General features: G+C 42.2%; 1 protein-coding gene across 1 annotated transcript in view; it reads left to right on the forward strand.

Moving 5' to 3' along the window:
• LOC122789953 (fibronectin type-III domain-containing protein 3A-like) overlaps positions 1-27,839 on the forward strand; it is a 1,322,139-nt gene that overhangs the window by 568,423 nt on the left and 725,877 nt on the right. Inside the window, exons 5-7 of the mRNA XM_044057452.1 lie at positions 760-979; positions 2,008-2,304; positions 14,352-14,410. Of these exons, the coding sequence (XP_043913387.1) occupies positions 760-979; positions 2,008-2,304; positions 14,352-14,410 (576 nt within the window). The remainder of the gene's footprint in view (positions 1-759; positions 980-2,007; positions 2,305-14,351; positions 14,411-27,839) is intronic.

A 27,839-nucleotide genomic window follows, 5' to 3' on the forward strand; every position in this document is an offset into this window, starting at 1 on the left:
AAGACATGATAATCAAAATGAGAGAGAGAGAGTTGTCCACATACATTCACGAGTCTCTTATGACCATATCTGTTTGATGAGGTGTGCCGTGGGAACAGCTTTGTTTTGCCGAATGCTATGCTGCATTTTTTGGAGTTCGCTTGAAACCATGTTCAGTACACCAGGTTTGTGCATATCCCAGCCCTTGTTGCAGTAGCCTAGTGGATAAGAGCACCCAAACTGTACTCATCAGCAAACTTTTATAGTTTAGTATCAGTAGATTACAGCACCCAGTTTGTAGTCTACAGCAAACCGGTGTAGTTTCGTGTCAGTGAATAACCGTGCCTAATTTGTAGCCAATCGCAAACTTGATAAAACTGTTCTTTAGAGATATTGGCATGGATGCCTGCAGTTTAACAAGGTAAACCCAACAAGCAAAGCTCCTCTTTTCATGGATGTTACTGGAACACTGTTTTATTGACCTGAGGTGGCGACAGAGGGATTCAAACCCAAGGTAACATGAGAATACACCTGTGCCAGCTGTCATAGCACTCAATTCTCTGTGCTACACACCCATATTATATCTGAGTATTGAATTAGATCTACAGGTGTAATTATACTAACCGTTGGATACAAACCTTCTTCATTTTTAAGCACATAGTCTTTAACTGAATTTGTTTTAATGTATTGCATGTGAGTTGTTACAGTAGTATTTAGATTAATGTCAGTAATGCTTTTATGTATTTAGACTTTACTTATAGCTTGTAACTCATTTTCTAGGTAGTGGAAGAAAATGGAATGCGAAAAGTCATGGTACTACCTCATTCTGCGGACTTCCTCCCTTCTCTGCATCCTCACCTAGCACATGTGCCACACTACTTGCATCAGCACCCTTTATTGCCTCACCAGCCTCATCCTATGTATTCCACTGTGCCAGGGGACCTGCCAACCCAGTTCATTCACCAGCATGCACTTCCACCACATATCTATGCAGAACAAGGTACTCAGGTTTTTGAGTTGTTTAAATAGTTAGTTGTCAGAATGTACTGCTAAAGTAAAAAGTTTCAGCAAGTTGTTTGTGAAAAATACTTCTTTATAAAAGAAGTTCATCATATGAATATTTTAAAAAGGCTTGAAGGGTTAGGATGTGTTTTCGTTTCTTTCACTAACAGTTTTAGCCAAAGTATTTATGCTAAAAAAATGCCTGCACTCCATGAGTCATTTTTTTCCAGTTTGTGTCCTGTGCCCTGTTTTGCCTTTTTGTCTTTTGACACAATAAAATAGAATGTAGCCATTAGATTAGTAGCTTATCAGCTCTCACCTCTCCATATCTAACCTTAAGATGAAGCTTTTTCTTCCCTACTGGAAAAGTTCATATGGTGAGTACTGAGTACAGAATAGTTTGTTTCAATGTAGTTCCTCAGATCAAGTTCCAGAAACTTTCTTGGACCATCTTTGAAGTAGAAAACATTGTTTCTAACTGAGAAATATCTGTCTTGTAGATTGGAAGCTACTAATGTTCTGCAAAAAAAAAAAAAACTAAGCATAATCACTTCTCATAGAAATGAAGGCACTAAAGTTGGTTAAATCAGTTAGGTGGGCATGTTTGTCTTCACATGGGGTGAAATCAGGCTTATGCCTTACAGAAAATATAGCTGTGTGGTGGTCTCTAGGCTCTTTTTGTTGGAACATAGTGCTGGTGCCTTTTGGCTTGAGTGCATTTGATGATGCGTATTTCTGGAAATTATTTTGTTTCAGTTTGTAGTGTTTTTTGTCCTATTTTCAGATACTTGTCTACAGAAAAGATTGATTTAACTGGAAAAGAGTACAATAAATGCACACTTACAGTTGATTTTCAAGTAAAGCTGTCACAGCCCTTCATTTTCATATCATAATGTGTGGAGATGACATGTAAATAATTTTTGCAAGAAGTAGCTGTCTGTGAGAGGGAAAAAAAACATTAGAATGTGTATGAGGTGCTACATAAAGCTGTGCACCTAACAAATTATACTCTTGTGTTTCCTGTAGAATCCCGCTTGTATGGAAGGATAAATTTTATACAAAGAGATGAACGGAATACTAAAATGCATGAACAGTTAAGAAAAAGACTGAATGACAGACAGAATGGACATAATAATAATACTAACAGTAATAAGCTTAGTAGCCCTCCTCCGTCTCCACAGAAAAGTCACACTAACTTAAACGCACATGTGCAGAACGGATATGGAAAAGGAAGTCACTTTACAGGCATCAGCAATGGAGCAGTGAGGCTGAAGCAGCTGTATAAAATACAGGGAAGTCCGCCATCTGATACAGAAAATGGAGGTAAGTATTATGAGCTACTGTTTTACTAAAGCACATTGACAGTTAAAGTAAGGTCCATTTTGCTTTATTGATATTTTTTTTCTTGGTAACAGTTATGGTATTTAATTCCTTGATGGCAATAATAGAGTAGCTATTTTCAGTTTTAGCTAACTATGTGTATAGTATAGTTCTCTTGATTAAGAAGAATGTCTTTTCTGTAGCATTACATTTGGCAGCATATTTTTACTCCATTAATATGGACTGCACTTTGGTAAATAGTTTGGGAATGTAAGTTCTAATGCCACAACACGGCTTCCTTTCTAGAGAAACACCTATACCACAGCATAGTTTTCACTAGACAAAAGTAACAAAAACATTTAACAATGAACATTTTTCAGTTAATTGTTTCATTTTTTTTTTTCTTTTTCTTTTTTAGTTTCTAAAGCAATATCTTTTGGACACATTCTGATATGCACTCTTACTCTTTTGTAGTTACCTGCCTTAGTATGTGATTAGACTTTTAAAACATCTACCTCCTTTTTTTTAAACAGTGTGCATGGATTATTTCTGAAAATGTTTCATATGTCAGTGAGCAGATTAAGGATATTCAGCAACACTATTTCATTAACTTGTTTTACATTTTATGAGTAGGTAAAAAGTAAATAAAAATGAGTGGCGATTTCTCGTCTGGAGCACCTTCTGTGTGGAGTCTGTATGTCTTCCCCGCGGTCGAATGACATTTAAAGGCATGCAGGTAGATGCGTGTGTGAATGGGTGTGCCGCCTTTGAAGGTTGGGCATCGGGCTGGCAACTCGTCACCATAAAAATCCACTGCCAGTCATTAGCGGACTGGAGTTCCGCTGTGGCGACCCCTAACCAGGAAAAGCCAAAAGACTTGCTAGCTTTGCCAGGCACCTTGACATTACTATATGTAGGAAGTGCTATCATTTTGATAACTAGGTACTACTTTATAGCCCAGCATGTCAAAATCCTTTCATGTGAACCTGGCATTTAAACAGGCATTCACTGACAAATTATACAACTTACTCTAAGGTTTAGCAGAGTTGAACATTTTATTTTAATTAGGGGCAAGCAGGGATACAGCCTTTACATAGGCAAAATGCTTCAGTGTCTCTATACAAAATGGTAGTGATCTGCCTGCTTGGACTTGCAGCTTTGACTAAATGATCTTCAATGTATTAGGCTGCAGTGAGGTAAACTACAGCCTTTGCAGTTACTATCATCCTATGACAGAAATCCCCAGCTGGTAATCTGTAGTAGAGTTTTAGTTCAGTTATTCCAAATATTCTACTTGTTAGTAAAATGCTATATTATTTTACACTGTTTTTTTACTTGTCAAAAGAATTTCTTGTACATTTGGCATTGTATAAATGCACGTGCATTTACATAGGTAAAATATGACCAGTGAATTGAACAACAGTAATTTGTTGCATTTAAATGATTTTTAGCAGTAATTTTACTTGTTAGTTAAATGTTGTACTATTTTGCACTGTTTTTCACTTGTTAAATACCATTTCTTGTGCATTTGTCATTGTATAAATGCATATGCATTTACATAGGTATTGAATGCAATAATTCATTACATTTAAATGATGTGTAGCAATCATTTTAAGAATGCTTTAGTCAGATATGTTTGAAGCTGGCAGCAGCCATTCTTTTTAGCATAAATAAGCTCTGTAGTGAAGGAAGGAAACTATTAAAGGCCCATGACAAGTCAAAAGCTGGCCACTTTTACAGACTATCAAAAAGATCAGTAGACAGCCAAGAATTACCATAATGGAGAAAGAAGAGAAATATGAGTTAAAACTGACATGTTGCCCAGAACAATTATAAATTGTTCCTCAACTACATCAGGAAGTTGAGAAGTAATACCCACCAATGTTATGAATTGATTCAGCATCACCCACAGTGACTCTAGGGGTATTGCTGATTTTAATGCTAACATCACTCCAGAAATGGTCGTCAAAATTCCATAATTTCCCTGTGCTCCTTATTCAACTAAAGATTATCCTGGAGCATGTTCTAACTATACTTTCAAAAGCTAAAAATGCCACTCATTTGGGCCCAGATTATATATTCAGATACCTGACTACCTGCACCAAACAATGCACTAATTGGTCACATGTTAAAATTTTTAACTTGACGTTATCCATAAGGTATGTTTTTTAGCTATGAAAAACAGCCATTGTAAAGCCTAACTACAACCTGGGCCCCACCCTTGACTCAAAGAATGATAGATACTTTAATCTAACAAATTTAATTTGAAAAGTCATGAAACCCATCTTATCTGACTTCCTGAACCTTGAGTTAAAAAATGTCACTGTTGTAGACCTACAATAATTCTCTATTATTAAGAGCAGATTATGTTTACTGAATTTACTAAACTTCTTTGAAAAAGTCAGTGAAACCATTGGTGAAGGCTACTGAAATCCCATAGCTTTTGTGACACCATTCCCATGCTGGTGTTATAAATAAGCCAGAACACTTAAATGTAGGCTCTTACATTTGTAGTGGGTCTATTTAATGACTGATTCATCCAATTCACTTGAGTTAAGGTAGCAGGTATGACTACAGACATCAAACATGTGACTAGCAGAGTGCCTCCACTTTCTTTACTGGAACCTGTTCTGTTCAGCAGCTCTTTTTCTGACCTCCAGACCACAATCTAGTGGTTAGCCACATTTTCTGATGACTGTAAGATGGGTGTTTCATTTGTTCACTAGGGAATCACTAAAGCAAGGACTAAAACTTGGATGCTAAAGATGACTAAATTAAATGTAGAGAAGATGCAGTATTGTCACATTTCACCAATCTTCATAGTGAATGACAGCTGTCTCTCTCTCTCTCTCTCTCTCTCATTTGTCTGCTTTAACCACCATGCACCTACACTCAGGAAAGCCTTCTACCTCTCCCAGGAAATGTTTAAGGGCAACTCATCGAGTCAAAAGAACTTGTCATCCCTCTCAGACTTAATCGGGCAAATTATAAAATAGGGCACCCTTTGTGGTATATAGCTGTCCAGACGTATTACATGGTTAGAAAGACCCCAGAGGCTCGTAATTAAAAGATATTAGTATAAAAACCCTTAACTGGGTGGCCATGGTGGTGCAGCAGTTAGCATTGCCACCTCACAGCAAGAGGTTCTCCGGTTCGATCCTTGGCTTGAGTGCCTTCTGTGCGGAGTCTGCATGTCCTCCCTGTGGTCGCTTGGGTTTCCTCCGGGTGCTCCAGTTTCCTCCCACATCCCAAAGACATGCTGTAGGTGGATTGGACACTCTAAATTGGCCCTAGGTGTGACTGTGTGCGTATGTGTGCCTTCTGTGGAAGGTTGGGCGCCGGGCTGGCAACTCGACACTGTAAAACTCCACTGTCAATCATTAGAGGACAGGTGATCCGCTGTGGCAACCCCTAACCGGGAAAAGCCGAAAGAGGGTTGGGAGGATGGCCTAATGGTTAAGGTGTTTGCCTTGCAAACACAAAGTACAGGGTTTGAATCTCACAGGGGATAATTGGCTAGGCTTAAAATGGCTCACAAGGGCAGTTAGCCTAGTACTAATCTATGAACCTAAAATCTATGAACCTAAGAAGAAGGTATAAAAACCCTTAACTACCAAGATAGGGCTAAAGCCCTCCCTCTGTACAATATCTCTTTTAGACTTCTGCATAGTAGTTTGTTTTGCATTCTCTGCCATCAAGGACTCAGTCACATTTAATCTCTTATACCACCATAAACAAACAGCTCCATAAACACTTAAACTCAGTATTTAGATATCCATCAGCAAGTACAGTTCACATGCTGGAGGGATTTGTTATCATTCAACATTTACCCCATCACTGGAGTAAATTACTTTTACAGAAAAAGCAGAGTAATACACTCTGACCTTTAAGGGCCTTGAAGATTAAATGGGCACCCATTAGTTCATTCCATCGCCTAACTTGTTTTGCTGTAAGTATGTATTGGCAAGCGGAAAAATGACCCTTGAGCTGCTTCTGCTTTACAGTTCCTGAAGTAGTCATGTGAAAGATTAGAGACTGTGATCTGTGTTACAAATTGTTAGAAAAAATAAAGGGTAAAGTAGGTTGGGAAGTATTTTTTCGTGGTCTAAGTTGCAGGTGTTCAGTGGTTTCCCCCTTAACTATTCTAGAAATCTCATATGTGGGACTTACTTAGAGACTTTAATGAATTTCAAAAAGATAATGATTGTTGGACATGCCTGACAGTTTCCCCTGCCAGCTAGTCGTATTGTTGTGACATGAGTCTGTGACTATGAGCCCATCTGACTACCGTTCTAAAGGTCACTGCCCTGTACATCATTAGCTGTTCAGTTAGTGTTCTGTCTATCACATTCTAACCATTGAGGTGGGGCTTATTTTATAGTTTTCTGAGGTGTTTGCAAGTCTTTAGCCTTATGCTTGGTCACTGTGTTCACACTCCTTTCAGTCCTTCAGTGATGCCATTCTCTAGGAAATTGGAATATGATCTGTTAACATATTCAGTAGATGTCCTTCTGTATCACTCTTGCAGTACTCTTCACAGTATGGATCTCCTGCCAAAGATAGCCCAACATCCGGGCAGAATACCAAAGCCTGTAGATCTCATTTGCACTGTACCTCACACGTATACTGTTCATACAGGATGTAGGGCATAAATATGATGTATGGATGCAGTTACCCAAAACTTCTTTGCTGCCAGTCTGAATGCCCTTTTTGGTGGCTGAGTACCAAGCCATCAAATAAGTGCCCCTTTGAGATCTTTTTTTCTTAATTTGTTGGCCTTGTTTTTTTTTCGGTTACCTAGTGTTCATGTCATTCAAGAAGGGAAACCATCAGTGTGGGAGGTGGATTCCCCATAAGGATCAACTTGAACAGTGTCTTTTTTGTTTGGGTGCTTCCAGTGACCATAAGTCCTGTAGCACTTGTAAAGCGTTTGTGCTTAAGACTCTTAGAAGTTGGTTGTCTCCCCTGGCCATTATCTTAAGAACCAGAGGCTTTAACTGTTAGCTCAAGGTAGCATGGTAGAATCGTCTAAACCCGAGATACTGTTAAGCAAGAAGGTGGCCAAGAAATCTCAGACAAATTCTTTAGCCAACCAGCCTCCACTGAATGTTTTTCTAAAAGCAGGTGATAGCTCTATAGGCTGTCCGGTGTCTACATGGGATTCCTGTGCCACAGCCCCATTGGAGGCTGCCATGGGTCCTTCCTTTTGCACATCCTGTGAGGCTTTGCAGGCATCTGCTCCAGATGTCAAGGGGGAACTGCTGTAGATCATCACGGAGGTCCCTAGGGGGATTCTGCAGATTCTGGTCAGGAAGGAGGTTCCAGGTACTCTTACTGAATCTCATCAAGGGATCTGAAACTCCAGTGTTTATTAGGGCTGATGTCCCTACCAAGAAAAACATACTTCTGTATGCCTTAAGGATCCTAAAAGGGAATGGCAGGAGTTTACTCAGGGCTTGTTTAATACCTTGGTGACCCTGAAGCCTCCCCAGGGGATTTCTGTGCCTGCTCTCCCTTGGACTTCTATGCTTTCCAAAGAGGCTAAGGAACCCAATTCCTCAGACAAGGATTCAGAGTCTGATGATGAGTCCCTGTCCTACTCTTCCGAGATGCCTTCACCTTTGGCTTATGGTCCTGATGAAGAAGAATCTGAGTCCTGAGTCTCCTTTTGAGGAATTGTCTTTTGGAGGCACTATGGCTAGAATGATGGAATGCTTTAAAGTGGGATTATTCTCAAGTGTCTGATGTCCAGAAAAGGTATTATGAGCTGCCTCTGTTGGACACTCCTAAATCTTCTGCAGTACCTCTCGTATTGGCTGCATTGATAGACACCTTTATAGCTGCTTCTTAGTCTTCTGATTCTCAGCCTGCTGCTTCAAACAAACCTGACAGGTTGTATAAGGTTCCTGAGGATTGTAAATTCTTATTTAGTGTCCTTCTGCTGACCTTGCTGTGGTATCAGACTGCTCTGACAAGCCTTCTAAATGTTTGCCCTCTTCCAAGCTTCTTCTTTCAGGTAAGGATAGTAGGGCAATGAAAAGAATTGGTGAGGTTTTTACTGCTTTTACTTTGGCCTTTCAGGCCATCAATTACCAGACCCACATGTTCTGGCCTTGATTGCCCAGGCTTGTCACGTTATTTCCATTCTCCCTGATTCTGAGGCATAATCTTCTACTCTGTGTATTCTAGGTTCTACCTGTCAGGTGCTCGTCACTCTCTCAAGTATAGCTATGATGCTGCTGATTCATCGTCCAGAGCAGTTGCCTTTGGGTCTGTCATTAGGCATTATTCTTGGCTTCACCTGCAGTCTTTACCTGCAGATTAAGGCCAAGTTGCTGGATGCTCCTTTGGATAGTAAAACTCTCTTTGGGACTGCTGCTGCTACTAATATGTTTAAGTCTGCAGAAAAAAAAAGTAAAGCTTTACAGGATCTTAAACATATTTTGTGTTTCCTATCACTAAATTCCAGAGGAACTATCCTACTAGGTCTGTTTTTGTTCACAGGCAACTTCATCAGGCCACCAAAGGCAGGAAGGGTGGAAGGTGTGTTCTTCCTGCTAAATCTTCTCAGACTCCTGTGGCTCAGAAGCTTCCTCAGATGGACAGGCCTGCTTCTTTTTGACATTTTGCCCCCACCTTGGCTAGGTTTCTTTGCCCCTTTGGCTCTCACTCTGTCTTCCAAACTGGCACATCATCACCTCGGATTCTTGGCTTCTATCATCAGTCAGGGTTACTTCATGATGTGGAAGTCTCCCCCTCCTTTTTTAGGGATTCCTCAACCTCCTCTGGAATAACTGCCTCATTTCTCAGGGATCCTTGGGTCCCTTGTGAAGCAGGGGAACTATTCAACCTGTCCCTCTTTCACAAGCAGGCAAGGAATTTTACTCTAGGATGTCCCTGGTCCTTTTAAAGGGGGGCCCTCAGAGACAAATTCTGGATTATTCTTTTCTCAACACCTTTCTTATGGTTCCTTTTTGGATGCTTTCTGTTCAAACCATGTTTCCTCTTGTACTATCCCAGGCTTTTCTGGTGTCCTTAGATCTGATGGAAGCCTACCTTCATATCCTTATTGACCCTCTTTTCAGGAATGTTTTACATTTCTCTGTTTCTTCCTCTCTTTCTCACTTCTCTGCTTTGCCCTTTGGCTTCTGTACTGCCCAAAGGGTATTCACAAAATGCCTAGCTCTTGTGATTGCCTTTTGCAGGCTCTAAGGCATTCAGGCTATTTCTTTTTAGATGACCTGTTGCTTCAGGTGCCTTCTCCCATTTGTCTGTTCCATGTTCTGCAGTTCATTATATCTCTCCTCAGTAGTCTGGGGTTCACTATCAACTTTGAAAAGTCCATCCTAACTCCCTTTCAGGATCATGTGTATCCGAGTTGCAGGACTCAGACAGTGCCACTGCTGCCCTCTCTTTCACCTCCAAATGATCTGTCCTTGACAGATTTCTTTCAGTCTCTTCTTCCTCTGCCTGCTATTCCAGCCAGAGCATTTCTTCGAGCCCTGAGATTCATGGCCTCCTCTATTCGAATGCTCCCTCTTGCCAGACTGCACATACTTGAAGCTTCATTGGTACCTCAAGTTATTTTGGCTTCGACATTGCCACCCACTGGATTTCCATGTGCCTGTCCTTCCTTGTCTAAAGCAGGAATTCAGGTGGTGGATTCAGCAACTTTCTCCCAACTCAAGCCTGCCCTTTCAGTGTTCGGTTCCTTCTCAAGAACTGTTCACCAGTGCTTCAGACATTTGATGCGGGGCTTCCTGTGATCATCTGAAAGTTCAAGGTCTTTGGCCCTCATGTCAGAAGGCAGACTATATCAACATCAAAGAGATGAGAGGTGTGATTCTGGTCCTTTTGGCTTTTTACCCCATGGACTGTTCAGGCCCTCTGAAGGTTTACACAAAAAACACCACAGTGATGTGGCATGTCAACAAGCAGGGGGGGCGTAAAGTCTTACCTTCTCTGCAGGTTGGCTCCTCAAGCCTGGGATCTGGCTCTAGGTTATCATTTAACTCTTCAGGCAGTATATATATCCTAAGAGCACAGTCTAATGGCAGATGCCTTGAGCAGGTCCAAAACACAGTCTTGTGAATGGATGCTTCATAGAAACATGTTTATGGACATAGATCTGAGGAATACCCCACCGAGGGACTTTTTGCCTCCCCTCTGAAAAAGCAGCTCCCTCTTTTCTCTTCCAGAATGCCATACCATTTGGCATGGAAGATGGATGCCCTTTCTTTTCCTGGGAAGGTAATGTTTTTCTGTGCCTTGCCTTCCCTACCCTTCCCCTAATTCCAAGAGTCCTGCAGAAGATTCAGCTTGAATCCCCAAAAATGTTGTTAGTAACTCCTTTTTGGCCAAGACAGCACTGGTTCCCCTTCTTAATGTGTCTTGCCAAGGGCAATGATCACAATTTACCTCACCAGTGGACCTCCTCACACAGGACAAGGGGTCACTCATCCATTCTTACATGTCCACTCTTCAACTAACACTGTGGGTGACAGGGATTTATCCCGTTTAGGCACCTCTTTTCTGAGGACATGCTCAGGTTTTACAGGAAACAAGAAAACCTGCAACCAGAAAGTCTTGTATGTCCAAATGGAAGAGATTTTCTGTATGGTGGTTTGTTATAACCAGGATCCTTTTTCAGTGGGGCCCTCTGGTTCTCTCTTATTTGTGTGAGTTTCTCCAGTCTGGCTTGGCCCATTCTTCCGTAAAGGCCCATTTGTCAGTCATTTCTGCCTGGCCACCCTTGAATCCTCCTTTGACTTCTTGCTTTGAGGTCAAACAGTTTCCTAAAGGAGTCCTGCATCTTAGCCTCCCAAGAAAGCATATTCTTCATCCTTGGGACCTGTATTTTGCTTTAAAAAATTAATCCAGGCTCCTTTTGAGCCAGTGGATTCAGCTTCTTTTTAGCATTGTACCTGGAAGACTGTCTTATTACTTGCTGTTACTTCTGCTTGGAGGGTTACTAAGCTTCAGGCCCTTATGGCCATCCCTTCTTTTTTGTTTTTTGTTTTCCACAGGGACAGGGTGTCTGTTTGTACTAATTCTTTTATGCCCAAGGTGGTCAATGAGTTGTCTTTGAATCAGGCAGTACAACTCCCTTCTTTTTTTTTTTCCTTCTCAGTCTGCGAGTGAGAGGGTATTGCATACTTTGGATTTGCACAGACAGCTCAGGTATTATTTAGATAAAACTAAGGCCATTTGTAAATCTGACTAGCTTTTTGTTTCTTTTCATCCCAGGACATGAGTTTGGGTATTTCTAAGCAAACCATCTCCTCCTGAATATTTAAGGCCATTTCATTTTGTTGCTCTTTTCATGGCAAATAGGTTCATAGTTTCATAGGTTGGTACTAGGCTATCGGCCCTAGGGCCTATACAAGCCTAGCCATAACAATTCCCTGGTTATTTCTTCCCACACTATTTACTTCCCTGGACCACTGTCTAGCAGGGAGACTGACGTGATCCCTGGGGTGAATTTCCTTTCTCCCACCCAATCGCAAGATTCCTTTTGAAGAGGGCCAAAGAGGCACTCTGCTTGACATGTATGGGCAGTTTATTCCAGAGTCTGGGGAGTCTCTGGGTCAGGAACCCATCCCTCCAGCATGTTTTGTTTACTGTGATGACAAGATTTAGATCCCTGGAGGGTGTGGCTCTGAGAGATTGGGATTTCTTTAAGTGTAGCATGTCCAACAGCTCTGGGTTTGACATGGCCTTGTATGTTAAGCAGAGATCGCCTCCAAGTAGACAATATGCGACAGAGTATAGCTGGAATTTTTTAAGGCAGTCAGCGGAGGGCATCTGCTTTAGACCGGTGATTCTTTTAGTGAGGTATTTCTGTGGCCTTTCCATTTGTTGCAGATGTCTTGAGAGGTACATACCAATTGGGGTGTTGTATTCTATAATGGTTCTAATGAGGGATGAGTACACTGGGACAATGACCTCTTTTTTTCTGGATGAAAAGCCCTTAGTGATAAGGTGTACCACATAGAAGGATTTTCTGACTGTTGTGGCGATGTGATTATCGAAGGTGAGACCACTGTCCACCTGTGTCCCTAAGTCTCTCATCACACTTTCGGTGCTTAGTGTACTGCCACCTATGTGGTAATTCACGGGTACATGTTTTTTCCCAAAGGGGATAACTATACATTTCTTGGCATTGAGCTTGGGCCCATGGCTCTGGCACCAAGCATCTGTTTCTGTAAGGCCCTTTTGTAGAGTATCCACATCATTTGGGGATACAATAATGGCTCCCAGTTTCCAGTCATCTGCAAACTTTGTTAGCCAGAGTCCCTTAGTGTTGGCCTGTACTTCAGAGAAGTAGATGCCAAACAAGAGCGGTCCCAGGACTGAACCCTGAGGTACTACACTTGTCACTTGTCTGGAGCTGGATTTAGAGTCGGCTACTTTTACAGTGTGCGTTCTGTCAGTAAGCCAGTTGGCAACCCATCGAGTGACGTAGGGATTAATGCCCAGCTTAGTAAGTCTGTGTATGATTCCAGAGTGGGGGATGGTGTCAAAGGCCTTGGTGAGGTCCAGATAGGCTGTGTGGACCGCCTTACCCTCGTCCACGGCTCTGGAGACTGATTCGAAGAAGTCAGTCAGGTTCAGGAGACAAGCTTGGCCCTTCACGAACCCAAACTGGGTGGGATCCAGTGTTTGAAGATTGCCAATGTCTTTGTTTATAAGTTCCATGATAATACATTCCATGGCCTTGCAGATCAGGCTCATCAGACTGATGGGGCGGTAGTTCCCGGGATCCAAGGTGGATCCCCCCTTCTGGAGTGGGATAACTGTAGCTGTGCGTCACTCAGTGGGCACAAAGCCTGAGGTGAGGCTATGATTAAACATGACACTTAGATGAGGTGCCAGTTCATTTTGTAGTTCATGTAGTACACAGCCCGGGATGTCATCTGGTCCCATGGATGCTGTATTCTTAGCTTTGGAGAGTGCGTTTTTTACCTGTGTGGCCATTATTACCGCAATTTGGCAATCTTCCGGTATTGAGATGGACTGTTTAGTAAAGCGAAAGATAACTACTGTTATGGTGAGATTTTATACAACTATATGATAGTTTTCTTCTGTTAGAGCTCACTACACTAGGGCTTTTGCCTCTTCTGGTGTTTTCTTCAAGGGGTTGGACACCAATTTCATCTTTGAAGCTGCTACCTGGTTTTCAGTGCATAAATTTACTAAACATTATAAATTGGATATGGTTTCTAGGTCCAGAGCAGGTTTTGCTAGAACCATTTTGTATGGGTTTGTTGAGGGCTCTTAGCCTTCCTCTTCCCAGTCCTTTTCTTTTAGCTTTTGTACTCTCCCTACAGTGAAGAATACTGCAACAGTGATATGGAAGGACATAGTACAGTTGTTTAAAATCTTACCATAACAGTAGATGTCCTTCTCTTCAGTGTTGCAGTATTTGCTCCCTCCCTCCAACCTCCCTTTTTTTTGGATTTTGTTTTGGTTCCCTTTCTAGTCGAGGGTCTCCCTTTTCCATCTGCATTTTTTCCTCCTGGATATGCATAGTCTTTTCAGTCCTATGGAGACTGTTCTTATATGGGGAAATTCAGTTCTGGGTAACTGGGTCCATATGTCATCTTTATGCCCTACATCCTGTATGGGAGCGTACATGTAATGTATGGTGCATACAGGATCTAAAGGCTTTGGTATACTGACCGGACTTTGGGCTATCCCTGGCAGGAGATCTCTAGTGTGAAGAGTACTGTAACAGTGAAGCGAAGGACAGCTACTGTTATGGTAGAATTTTATACAACTGTATGTTACGTTAGCAGTTTAGTTTTCAACTCTTTTTGACTTTGAGCTTTGTATATCCCTCTCCTTCTGTGAGTCCAAGTGGCAAATCATTTGTTAAGAACCTCTGACTGCTTTCTTGTTCTTTTTACGCATTCAGTCAGCCCAGTTATTGAACATGTAAAGTATTTAAGGGCATTTACACTCCATACTAACAGGAAGCACAACCCAGCTGGTGGTCATGGCATTGCTGCTGCTTAACTGTCATAATTGTTTTCTTTCTACTTTTGCAGATTCAGCAGCTGTCCTGAAGGGACTACAAGATATGCTTCCCAGTATTGACAAGCCTATAGTAAGTAAGAGTATTGTGTTCTAAGTGTAAAGTTAATTGGTATTGTTTTTCTTTGGCATTGCTATTTGTATACTTTTATTTACTGTACTGATGATCTGACCTTCGGAAGAAGCAGAAATTGTGTTCCCCTTCAGGGAGAGAGAATTACAGTTGTGCATCCATCTTTGTCAAAGTTTGAGGGATTATGGTAGTTATAAAGTGTATGCATATGCATTCCAAAACATGTACACATTTGTTAGGTCCTTACCACACTTAGAAAACTTGGTTAGTCTGGGGTATAATAACAAGCATTTTAGCATTTTGAGCCACCACTGATCAGTGATAGTATGTCGATGTTGTCTGTGCACAGCAGCTTTATTCAAATTTTTAGCTCAAAATTTTTTCTGTCTTTCTCTTTTAACCGCAATGCATTTGTTGGTGTTTGGACTTACATCACCACATCAGTTGTGAATTCTGTGCAAAATTAATTGCCACTTTTGCACACTTCCTGTTAGCTGTATTTTATAATGCTGAGATGACACATTTCGATTTTCCTATAACCAGGCCAATAAATGCAGCTGGTATTGTGACTGGTTGATGGAGTGTACAGCATGCAGTTACTATGAATATCTTTACTGATATTTTCCCTTTCATTCATACCCTGAAGCATATGAGGACTGTTTTCCTCTGTACTGTTTATGGTCATAACTGGATAGATGTACCTTTCTTGTGAAATGTTTTTATTTTTTGGGTAGTTTCTTTGGAACTGAAAATTGGAAGCATGGTAGTTTTCCTTGAAGGATGACCGTGTCTTTTCTTTTTTTCTCCAAGTTTGTAGTGTTATCCTCAGCTGCCTGATTTTAGAGCAAATCTTGGGTGACTGGTGCAACGAAGAATTAACATTTCACATCTTCATAAGTTTCACTCTTGAGCCAAACAGGTCTTCTCATGATCACTTATGACATGAAGGAGGAGTGCACTGCATTGCAGGTGCATTTAAGGGCATGCACATCAGTTTTATCAGCTGTAGCACTGAGCTTCTTCAGCTGTCTTTCATCTCATTCTGGAAAATGTTATATAGTCTCCTGTATTTGGCCTAAGATTAAGCTTTGATCATGGGAGTCATATAATTTAATGTCATTTTGGGCAAGTCAGTTGATATATGTTATGTACTTTAATACTGTGTCTGTCCATGAACCATTACTCTGTATCAAGGTAAAATGTGGCCAGTGATAAAGACTGTGCTGTCAGAGGGAGGGGTGAGTTAGTAAAAAGATCCACTTCATGACTGTGATAAAAATTCTTTCCCACTATTGTTGCCGTACAGATGCCCTACTATTTTGGGTACCAGCGGTAGAGGCCGTGAGTGTAATATTACCTTTCATAACATCCTGAAATGCCTGAAGACAAAGTAGTAGTTTACAGTACAGGTGAAGAGTGTAATACAAGACAGAAGAGTACTTTAAGTATATAAGAGTTGTACAAGTACAACATTAATTAAACAAACACATTATAGCAACATCTTAAAATTATGTCTAGCATAGTGGGAATTTATTTAACGTTATATCTAACATGCAAAAGCATTATATCAACATACTAGAAGTCTAACTAACAAAGCAGAAATCTACCCAACACTAAGGTATTATACAATTCATATACGAGTTACTTTATGTTAATTTGGGCCATAGTGACAGAATGATAAGTTGGAGTTGGAAATTTAGGTTGTATCATTTGGGTTTTGATCATGGACACAACTTCTGGTTTTATAAGGTGAAAGTGCTATGCACGCAAGGTTCCTCTATAGGACAGATGTGTGAAGTGAGTGGCGTGCTTAGGTAAGTCTCCTTGAGCAAAACTGTGATATTTCCAGTAATTTTGACAACAGAATGTTCACTGGTTTGCAAAAATAAACTTATCTTAAGGGTGTGCTGCCAAGGGAAGATGTCTATGAACCATTCAGCTCAACAGGTCCTCAGAAGTTTTTGTAGTCTTAATTTTCTGTTTCCAGCGAGTCTCCTGCCCACTACCGAGAAGGGAGGAAAGACAATATTGGACTGAGATCGGGGTCTCTAAATTGGTTGTGCTAGTGAAGGGAAACTGCCCTCCTAAAGTTTCTAGATTGGATTCAGTGAGAAAGGACAATGTTTCTTCACTATCTGAACTTAATCTTCCCAGGGCTTCTTTCTTTATGCCCACATTTTGCCAGGTCTTCCCATTTTTGTGTCTGTTTCCCTTCCCATCGACCACTTAAAGCTCTGCAAGGTACTGTTACAAACACATTTAGATTTGGGACTTCTCTTGTCCCCCTTTCATTCTGGCTCAGACATGGTTAATGGTGCCCTCCAGTCCTTGCTGCCATCCTCCTCATTGGGAATGGATCATGCAGAGATATCACTGAGAATGGATCATGCAGAGATATCACTGAGAATGGATCATGCAGAGATATCACTGAGAATGGATCATGCAGAGGTATCACTGAGAATGGATCATGCAGAGGTATCACTGAGAATGGATCATGCAGAGATATCACTGAGATCAACTAGTTCCTTGCATACTCTAATTCCAACAAAGTTTGTTCTCTCCTTGTTGATACTGCATTTAGCATTATGTCTTTGGTGCTTAGATGTTCTTCATTCCACATTGCTGCAGTCCTAACCATTGGGTAGTCCGCTGTCCCAGTCGGCCCGAATACCAAAGTATATGGCTGACGTCGGTCAAGGCGCATTAGACTGATGTCAGGACGTCAGGGTACTAATGCGCATGACCGACGTCATATCCTCAGTCTTTTTTGCCGCATGGTCCGATGCAGAAGCAGTTTTGCGAGTGCAGGTTGGCGTTCTGAAATTTTCTGAAGTCGGAGTTTCAGACCGAATCAAAGTTGGCTAAGTACCCCGTTGGGGAACATTTTGGTTTTTTCTTGCCTCAGTATTTAACCGGATGTCAGAAAAAGTGAATAACTGTATTTCTTGTGGGAAGCAGATACCTCATAGGGATTACCATACTTTGTGTATACCTTGTTTAGGGCCTGAGCACGGCGTTGTTGGATGCCGCTCTTGTGCTAGATTTAACAAACGCACTATTAAGAGAAGGTTAGACTGTGCCAGGTTAGTGTTTGGGAAGCGTTGTAATTATAAAATGCCGCCGGATGCTCCGACGCTTCGTCTAAAAAGCGCAAGGACAAAGCAGCAAAGCCTAGGGTTGAAGAACCGGCAGTCCCGGACGCCGGTTCTTTAGAAGGCTCAGTGGAGCCAGAGGTTTTGCCAGGAGTTTCTGTGGAGTCTCAGGCAGAGACTTTACTGTTACAGGATGTGCCTTCTCAGGAGGTAGGCCAGGCTGAGGGGGCTTCTCAGGTAGCTGTTCTTCCCTCTCTTCCTAAGGTAGTTAGAGCCTCTCCTTCTGTTTCCAAGACTTCTTTGAGAGGTAGGCCAAGTTTCACTTCCGTGGGGGCTTCTCCTAGCACTTCAGGTTCTGTGCCTAAGAAACATATGCTTAAAATGGCAGAGGATTTGATTACTATGATTAGAGGTTCTATGCCCCCTCCTGATAAGAGGCCTAGGGTGGAGCCTGAGTTTGAGAGTTTTGAACAGTTTTCAGAGGCTTCTGAGTCTTCGGCTGAAGACTTGCAGGAGTTTCCTCATTATTCTGATTCTGATGTGGATGATTCCACTCCTTCAGCTTCTCCTCCTGAGGATTTTTCATTTTCAGAGACTCTGCATTCCATGAGGGAGCATTTTAAATGGGAAGGCCAAGATTTCTCTGATTCCAGGAAGAGGCTTAGGGAATTCTTGTTTTTACCCCAGCATAGGCCCTTAGCTATACCTCCTGTGTTGACTGTGGTGGAAGATGTTTTTGCAGAGGCTTCCCTGAACCCTGATTCTTTGCCTCCTGCCCCTGTTAAACCTGATAGGTACTATAGGGTGCCTGAAGCTCATAAGTATCTTTTTAAGAGTCCTAGGGCAGACCCAGAAATTGTTTCTCAGGGGCCTAAAGGTGTTAAGGCCTCTGTTGTTAAAAATCCTGTTCCCTCTGATAAAGAGGCTAGGGCTTTGGATAGATGGGGAAAGAAAGTGTATACTTCTTCCACTTTAGCCATGAGGGCGTTGAATTGTCAGTTTCACATGCTAAAATATCAAAATTATCTCCTTTCACAATTGAAATCTAAGGTGGATGCTCTGGCGGAAGGTATTGAGTGTAAAGAGTTGCTGGATTTAGTTCATGTGTCTGAACAAGTGGGTAAGCATTCTTTGCAATGTGGTTTTGATGCTGTGCAGGCCTCCTCGAGGGTGGCTGCCACTGGTTCTGTTCTTCGAGGCACGCTTGGTTGAGAGATCAGAATTTAGCTGAGCATGTTAAGACAAGGATTTTGGATGCTCCTTTACAGTCTGATGTGTTGTTTGGTTCGCCTGTGGAAGCAGTTTTAAAGAAAATGGAGGACAAGGCTAAATCTATGCAGACTGTTAAAGATTTTTTGCAGGTGCAGCCTCCAAAGTTTAGCAGAAATTACCCTTCTAAGGGATGGACATATCCTGCTTATGATTCCCAGTCTAGGGGTAGGTCTAGACGTGGTAGGGGCAGAGCTCAAGGTTCTTTTAGGCCTAGAACAGGGAGTTCTCCTGCTCAGACTTCTGGTGAGGGCAGGGGTCAGTCCTTTCATAAACAGACCCAATGACCTGCCTTTTCAGCTGCCAGTACATTCTCGTCTGGCAGCTCCTTTGGGAGGAAGACTGTCTCTTTTCAAAGAAAATTGGAATTTAATTACTCAAGACACATGGGTTTTGGATATCATTCACCACGGTTACAGGTTTTATTTCCATACCTTGCCCCCTTTCAAAGGCATGCCAGACGTTCCTCCTCCACAAAGGAAAGAGGCTCACAAGCAAATTTCTCTGTTACTCCAAATAGGGGCCATTCAGCCAGTCCCTGTACCAGAAAGGGGCCTAGGATTTTATTCTCGCCTGTTCCTAGTACCAAAGAAGGGGAACACGTGGAGACCAATTTTGGATTTATCTATCCTCAACACTTATCTGGACATTCCCAAGTTCAAAATGTTGGCGTTACAACAGCTTTTACCTCTGCTGGGCAAAGATCACTGGATGGTAACTTTAGATCTCAAGGAAGCTTACCTTCATGTGCCTATAAGACTAAGTTGCAGAAAGTATCTGCGTTTTCGAGCTGGAAATTCTCATTATCAGTTCTCTGCATTGCCCTTTGGCTTATCTACTGCGCCCAGAGTATTCACAAAGGTTCTGGCTCCAGTGATAGCTTACTTCAGGCTAAAAGGAATTCAAATCTATCCTTACTTGGACGACTGCCTGATTCTGGCTCAAGAAAAGGAAGACCTTCTACAGCATTTGGAATATGTTATAGCAGTGCTAAGATGCCTAGGGTATTCTGTGAACGAAATAAAGTCCAGTCTAGTACCCTCTCAAGACATGTGCTTTCTGGGTGTGAGACTGAATACAGCAGCCCAGATGGCCTTTTAACCCCGGACAAACAAAAGAATCTTTCCAGTTACTTCCATCAACTATCTCTTCAGTCCGGGCTGACTGCAAGGACAGTCCTTCAAGCCTTAGGGTTCATGGCATCTTGTATTCTGGTGCTTCCCAATGCCAAACTGCATATGAGGAAGCTGCAATGGTATCTCAAAATGTATGGACACAGCACTGCCAGGATTTGGACACTGTCATTCAAATAATACCTTGCATTCAAAAAGAATTTTGTGGTGGGCTCAGGAATGTCACCTAAACAAGGGACTCTCTGTGACCCGACCAGAGGCGAGTCAGATTTTAACGACAGATGCCTCGGACATTGCTTGGGGAGCTCATCTAAATGGAAAGTGGATACAAGACAAGTGGCCTGCCAGACTACAGCATCTACATATCAACATGAAGGAGATGTTAGCAGTCCAGTTTGCATTAATGGCTTTCAAGGAGTTTCTTCTTCCAGGGCAGGTGTTGATTCTAACAGACAACACAACTGTCATGTGGTACATCAACAAACAAGGGGGAACACATTCTTATCCTCTATGCAGGCAAGCAATGATTTTATGGGAGACTGCGCTCAGCTTGCAACTAACTCTTCAGGCAAGGTTTCTGCCGGAGCACAGAACTCCTTAGCAGATGTGTTAAGCAGACAAATCATGGATCCCCACGAGTGGAAACTGGATCTTCATGTATTTCAGAAATTGACAGTGTCATGGGGAACTCCAGACATAGATCTGTTCGCTTCTCCACTAAACCACCAGCTGCCAAAGTTTTGCACAAAGGGGTTTCATCACACAGCTTGGAAAGTGGATGCTCTTTCTTTCAGTTGGAAAAATCTTCATGTGTATGCCTTTCCACCTCTGCCTCTTCTTCCAAAGGTGCTCCTAAAGGTCAGACAAGACAAGCCAAGGATGATTTTAATAGCTTCAGATTGGCCTCGGCAACACTGGTACCCACTACTAAGGAGTCTGGTAAGGAAGCCTCCATGGCCTTTACCTTTGATTCCACATCTGTTATCTCAGAAGGACGGTCACCTGCTCAATGTCAAGCTTCACTCTCTTCATCTAACAGCCTGGCATATTCTGTTTTGAAACACAGCAGGTCTCAACTTCCTCAACAAGTTTTAAATGTGATTATGGAAGCCAGAAGACCTAGTACAAGGAAAGTGTACGCAGAAAAATGGAAGAGATTTTTATTTTGGAGTGCAGCAAAGAATTTGGAGATTTCTGAGCCTAATTTGAGTGTGGCTCTTCAATATCTTACTGAGTTATTGGACAAAGGTTTGTCCTTCTCTTCCATTAAGATTCATGCTGCGGCAATTTCAGCTCACTATGATTGTGACCCACCATTGTTTTCGCATCCTTTGTTCAAGCAGTTTCTTAGAGGGGCAAAGAATATAAGACCCCCGTAGAGCTCCTACTCCTGCTTGGGATCTCAATTTTGTGTTGGAAAAACTTACTCTACAACCTTTTGAGCCTCGGCTACTGCTGAATTGAAATACTTGTCATGGAAGACTGCTTTTTTGTTGGCTATTACTTCTGCAAGAAGGGTTTCTGAGTTGCAGGCCCTTATGGCAGTAGAGCCCTTTTGATTTTCCATAAGGATAGGGTATCATTACGTACTAATCCTTCCTTTATGCCTAAGGTGGTTTCTAGTGTGGCTTTAAACCAAACTATTCATTTGCCTACTTTCTATGCAGATCCCCAAAATAAGGGGGAAAAGATTTTGCACACTTTAGATGTACATAGGCAGTTGCGCTATTATTTAAGTAGGACTAAGGATTTCAGGCAGTCTCAGCAGTTGTTTGTTTCTTTTGCTTTGAGTTCTCAGGGCAAGCCTGTGTCTAAGCAAACTATTTCTAAGTGGATTGGGTTTTGCATTTCATTTTGTTATTCCCATCATGGCAAGGAGATTCCAGCTGGGATTAGGCCTCATTCCACTAGGGCTACTGCCACTTCAACAGCATTTCTAAGGGGGGTGGCAACTAATATATTTTGGAGGCAGCTACTTGGAGTTCAGTGCATACTTTCTCTAAGCATTACCACCTTCCTCTCTACTCTAAATCTAGGGCTGGTTTTGCCACAGCTATTTTGCAAGGCATGTTGACAGCTCCTGCTTCCTTATGATTTGCCAGCCTCCCTTACCTCTGCTTTGGGATTCTACCCAATGGTTAGGACTGCAGCAATGTGGAATGAAGAACATAGTACAGTTTTGTACCTACCATAAATGTAGATGTTCGAGGATCCACATTGCTGCAGTCCAATTTACCCTCCCTCCTTCCCCTCTGTGTTTAGGGGTGGTGGTGTGGGTTAGGATATATTCTTGTACATTTGTATATATTGTATATATGTTTGGTGCAGGGTTTTTTGGTTTGGGCCTTGTCTTTTTAGGGTCTTCTGACATCTGGGGCAAGAAAAGACTGAGGATATGACGTCAGTCATGCGCATTAGTACCCTGACGTCCTGACATCAGTCTAATGCGCCTTGACCGACGTCAGCCATATACTTTGGTATTCGGGCCGACTGGGACAGCGGACTACCCAATGGTTAGGACTGCAGCAATGTGGATCCTCGAACATCTACATTTATGGTAGGTACAAAACTGTACTTTTCTTTTGGTCCACAGTTCCTGGGTACAGGATTTGGCTCGTATATCCGTAGCAACCTCTGTGTTACTGGTCTGGAGGTTTCTGTTCTGGCTTTTGAGAATTGACTGTTTCCAGATGTTTGCTTGGTGCCATGGGCTACTACTGGTTTTCCATCAACTTAAGTGTTAGTGCAAGTTAGCATCAAGCTCTTGCTGCTGGCCCCCTGGTGTTGGCAGAGGCGTTCTGTTCAACATCAGTTACAGTACTGCAACTTGTATTGCAAAAGGTATCCCTGGGGTCTGCTACTCTGCTTGCCTTACACGGGTACAGTTTCCAACCTGTGTCCGAGTCCTTGAGAGCTTCTAAGCACTAGCACAAAAGGTCCAAAGAATTCTGGCAGAAGTGTTTTCAAGAAGACTTGAGCTGATCTCTACCACTGCATCATCCTCTTTGAACAGCTTCCTGCTGAGGAGGCATGCCAAGATGGCAGTACAAGAGGAAGCACAATGACTCCTGTTTGGAGTCTCCCAAGCCAGACACAGGTGACAACCCTAAGCTGATTCTGCAGCCCCTTCTGTGACCCAAGTTTGTAAATATATTACAGTTACTTCAAGAAAGTGTTGGGTGGCTAAAACCTCTTGTGGCTTCAGATAAGGGTCTGTGGTAGGCCTTAAGAGTTCTCCCCTCACCTTCCTGAGTATTTTCCCTTAAAGACATCATGATGACATTCGTCACATTGGAAGCATGAAAAGAACCAGATGTGAGACACCTGTGTCTAAGAGGTCTGAAAGAATCTGCTGGCCCACTAATGACTGTGATTGTTTTTTTCTGAAATGGAGAGTATTGTGGCCCTATAGAAGATTTCAGTGCCACAGTATTCAGTGATTTTATTTCCTCCAGAAAAGGAATCGAAGGAGATGGACTGCTTTGGGGAGCAGGCCTTTGCATCCTGTTCCTCCAGAGTTCACAATGCTTAGTTATCAGGCACATTTGCTGACTTTCTAGTGTAGTGTTATTGATAGCTGTATAACAGATTGGATGAGGTGTGCGACGAAGAGCTGTTAGAAAGCTCTCGACCATAGAGTTACTCTGTGTATTACCTGCATTCTCACTGTGTGCTTCAGTCATAATGTAGCTGATGGTGCAGCAAGGGCAACTAGTGCCATATAGACTAATATTTGACATGCCTGGTTCCCCTTTATAGATCTTGCAGAGAATTTCAAGGCCTCTTTTCTTAATGTCCCATTTAATCATTCCAATCTTTTCTGACCTCATGTTAAGGCTAAACTGGAGGAAAGTGAAAAGGTCACAAGACTGCACCAAGACAGGACTTCCATCTGTGTTGTTGGTGACCCTTATTTGGAAGTAGCCTTGGCCACTGGTAGGGCTCAATGGGGACCTAGGATGACATAGCTGACAGTCTGCTCTTTATTCCAGTGTGTGGGCTAGAGAGGCACTGATGACTGTGTGACATTTTTTGGAGACCAAATGCGTTAGACGTCATCCTGTCAGGACCGACAGTGCCCTGACATCCTTGCAGTAGCTTCTCACAACTTTTGTCTAGGCTCCTGGCTCCGCAAGCGCAACACTCTATCAGATTCCTCACTTCCGAGGAAAAATACAAAAAAGCTTACCAAGGAATCTGGAGCCCTCTTGGTGAAGGAACATTTCTGAGGTTCCATGTAGGGAGGAATGAAAAATCTAGGTTTTGGTGTAAGCCGAAGTCAGTGGGAAACAACCAGAAGCTGTGCAACAATGATGAGGGAATTACAAAAATAAATAAACTTGGAATTGACAGAGGAAGGTAAACCCCTCCTCTCTGTTGATGTAAAGTTTATGATCTGGCTAAAGCATTTGACATTATACCCCCACTTGGGCATTGTCAACAAGCTTATGGCACTAGGCGTAGATCCTTTTGCAACATGCTGGATTACTAGGTGACTCATGGATAGGACCCAAGAGGAGGTTAGGATTGATGTGGCCACCTCCACAAAGAGGCTGGTCACCAGTGGAGTCCCTCAGGGCTCTGGGCTGTGTTTGTTCATCTTTGGCATATACTTCTCAGAGGTCAAAGCCAATGTCAAAGGCCTCTGGCTGACCAGGTTTGCTAATGATTGCAGAATGGAAACTTAGTGCCAAGCCATGGCTTTAAAACTCAGTGCCAAGATGTGCACTATAGTACCTTTTTGGAAGTCTGCTACCCTGAGTAATTATGTCATCAGTAAAACACTCCTCAAAGTTGATTTACTAGTCAGGTAGTCAGGGATCTGGGAGCTCATGTAGATAGTAACTTAGCCTGCAACTAACATGTGTCAAAGTTAGCAAGAACATACTTTCATGTTGCTGAACTTATAAGTAAGGGTATGCCATCTAGGTCCAGAGACAGTTCATTGTACCACTGTGCTTGCCCTTTAACAGACCCATGATAGAGTATAAATGCCTCCTTTGGCATGTATCTCTCGAGACACATGAAGCAACTGAAATTTCCACAAAAGTTCTTTATAAAAAGAATACAGGGAATAAAAAATGTCCTACTCTGATTGCCTCAAAACCCTGTCACTTTACTCGGTGTCACACAGACTACTGAGAGGTGATCTGTGCTTGTCATACAGAGCATCCATGGACCCTTTTTTGATGAGTCTTTGCTCATCTGCAAAACAAACTGCATTAGAACTATTAGAGCAAAAGACCTAAATTTTGCTTGCAACATAATTAGGACATTATGGAGAGAGAGGTGCATGTCTCAGAGAATTCCCATTTTATGGAAAAAGCTCCTGCTCCATGAGAAGAAGGAGTTCCTCCTTATCCCTATTTAAGTGCAACTTGACCCAGTAGATTGATAACTGGAAATTCACCCCTGGTCTGGCATCAGTGTCTGTGATGGACATAGGCAATTAGTTAATTACCCCCATATAAATCAAATTTGTGGGTGATATTTGAGTTGCCTGACCAGGCTTATAAGGGCCCTAGTGGCAGTTAGTGTGGTATACTCCTATGAACTTATAACTCTACATTTCCCTTTCCCAGGATGCAAAAATAGTCTGTCAGAAATAGTTCTGCTATGAATAGCAGCAGCTGCTACTGTCATGGCATCGGGGTTTCCTGCTTGAAGAGAGCCCATTGGCTTTGCCGACTTCCAGAGTTGTATCTTCCCATCCTGGTTTTGGCTGATTGCCTATCACCTGGATGCCAAGACATCGCTGGTTTAAAAGGGTGTTAGACAAATTCATCTTCAAGTCTCTTTTGCTACAGTTTAGAAAGAGCATTCTTGAGCAAGCATAATTAGTCAAGAATGTTTTCTTCCAGCGATTCAGATAAGCACCTCATTTTGAAGTCTATTATCTGCAAAACTGATTGCCTTGATGTCTGATAGTAAATTTGAAAAAATTAGTAACTGCCTTAAGTTCAGGAAGCATATCCTATGCAAAGATTGTCATTTTTTCATGTTAGCTGCTTGGTTGCTTCAGTTAAAATGATGCTGAATATTCATATGATCTGACTTAAAGAAACTGAAAAACTCATAACTAAACATATGTAGCATAGGCGTGGTGTAACAGCTATAGTTCCTGTAAGGGGTAGGGTAATAATTAGGATTTTCTCCATCATGGATAGAACATTTCACCATGAAAGCAGAAGTCGGTCAGTCTGTAGAAAATCCTGCAGTAACTCCTTGTCCTGGCAGGTATTATAGCTACAATAAAATTCTGCTGTAATCCCATTATATCCTATGTGCTTGTAAGTGCTTAAAAGTTAAGTTGCGATTTTTTTTTTTTTTGATCTTTGCCTACTTTAGCTCAGTACAACGTGATCACATGCAGGCATGGCCTACTTAGAACAGTAATAAGATGTTCTTCGTGTTTCACTGTTGCAGTCATTACATTTGGGTAATCTGCTGGCAAGTTGCCCTCAGTCGGCCTGAATAACAAAGTCTTGGGTCCTGCGTCAGTGGCTGTCTCCTCTTCCAAGACGTCAGGTCGTCATGGGTATAAAACATGCAGCCGACGCCATTTTATTCAGTCTTTTTTGCCGTGCGGTTCCCGAAGCAGAAGCAGTTCGCAAGTGCCGGTCGGCCGACTCCTGAAATTTTCGCATTCGAGTTTCAGAACCAAAGTCTTCAATTAAAGCTAAGTACCCCATTGGGGAAACTTTTTCTTGCTCCTTACCGATGTCAGTAAAAGTTAATAATTGCATTACTTGTGGGAAGCAAATACCTCATAAGGATTTTCATTTGTACTGTATTCCTTGCCTAGGCCCAGATCATAACATGCCTTGCTGTCGGTTTTGTGCTAGATTTAACCAACGCACTATTAAGCGTCTGTATATTTTTGCTTCAAAATATTTTGGATCCAGGTTTAATTTCCCTGAAATGTCGTCAGATAGCAATCCGACTACCGGGGTTCAGAAAAAGCGCAAAGAAAAAGACAGAGACAGACTGTCGAGGTCCAAAATCAATGACAAAGCTTCTCCTAAGCCAGTCGCCGGTTCGCCGGTACTCAGTGAGGTGCTTTCGCAGCCCCTGATACTCGCTACTTTTGAGTTGCAGGCCTCTACCAAGACCCATGTGGAGTTCAGTATGCTGCGAGATTCTCAGAGTATTGAACTCGTGGATGTCTCTCCCTTGGATGGGTCCGGAGCCGCTGAGCAGGCACCGGCTTCTGAGGATGTTTTCAGGCCTCAACATTTTTATATAAAACTGACGCCAGCTTCAAAAACAAAAACAACTTCTAAGTCTAAAAAAACGATGCATGAGCCACGTGCTCAGGCCCCTATGCCTAAAAAACAGATGATCAAAATGGCTGCGGACTTAATTACCTTGATCAGAGGTTCCCAAACCCCCCCTGCTAAGAGGCCTAGGCAAGACACTGATTATGAATCTTCAGATCAGGTTTCTATTTCTTCTGATTCCTCTTCTGATCAGGAATTTTCTATACTACCCTATGAGGATTCAGATGAAGAAGAATCCATCCCATCTGCATCTCCTCCTGAGGATTATTCTTTTGGAGAAACCTCGCATACTTTAAGGGAACATTTTCATTGGGAGAGTCAGGATTTCTCTGAATCAAAAAAGAGGCTTAGGGATTTCTTTCTTCTTCCTCAGCATAGGCCTTTGGCTATACCTTCTGTATTAGACATATTGATGATGTGTTTTCGGAATCAAGGATGGCTCCTGATTCCCTACCTCCAGCTTCTAGTAAGCCAGACAGATATTACAGGGTTCCTGACTCCCACAAATTTCTATTCAAAAATCCTGCTGCTGATCCTGAAACTATCTCACAGGGTCCCAAAGGTGTAAAGGCCTCTACAGCCAAAAATCCTACCCCCTCTGATAGAGATTCCAGGGCGCTGGATAGATGGGGAAAGAAGATTTATACGTCTGCAA

Source organism: Protopterus annectens, chromosome 15.part0, assembly GCF_019279795.1.
Source record: "Protopterus annectens isolate FY-2018-M chromosome 15.part0, PAN1.0, whole genome shotgun sequence".
Taxonomy (NCBI): domain Eukaryota; kingdom Metazoa; phylum Chordata; order Ceratodontiformes; family Protopteridae; genus Protopterus; species Protopterus annectens.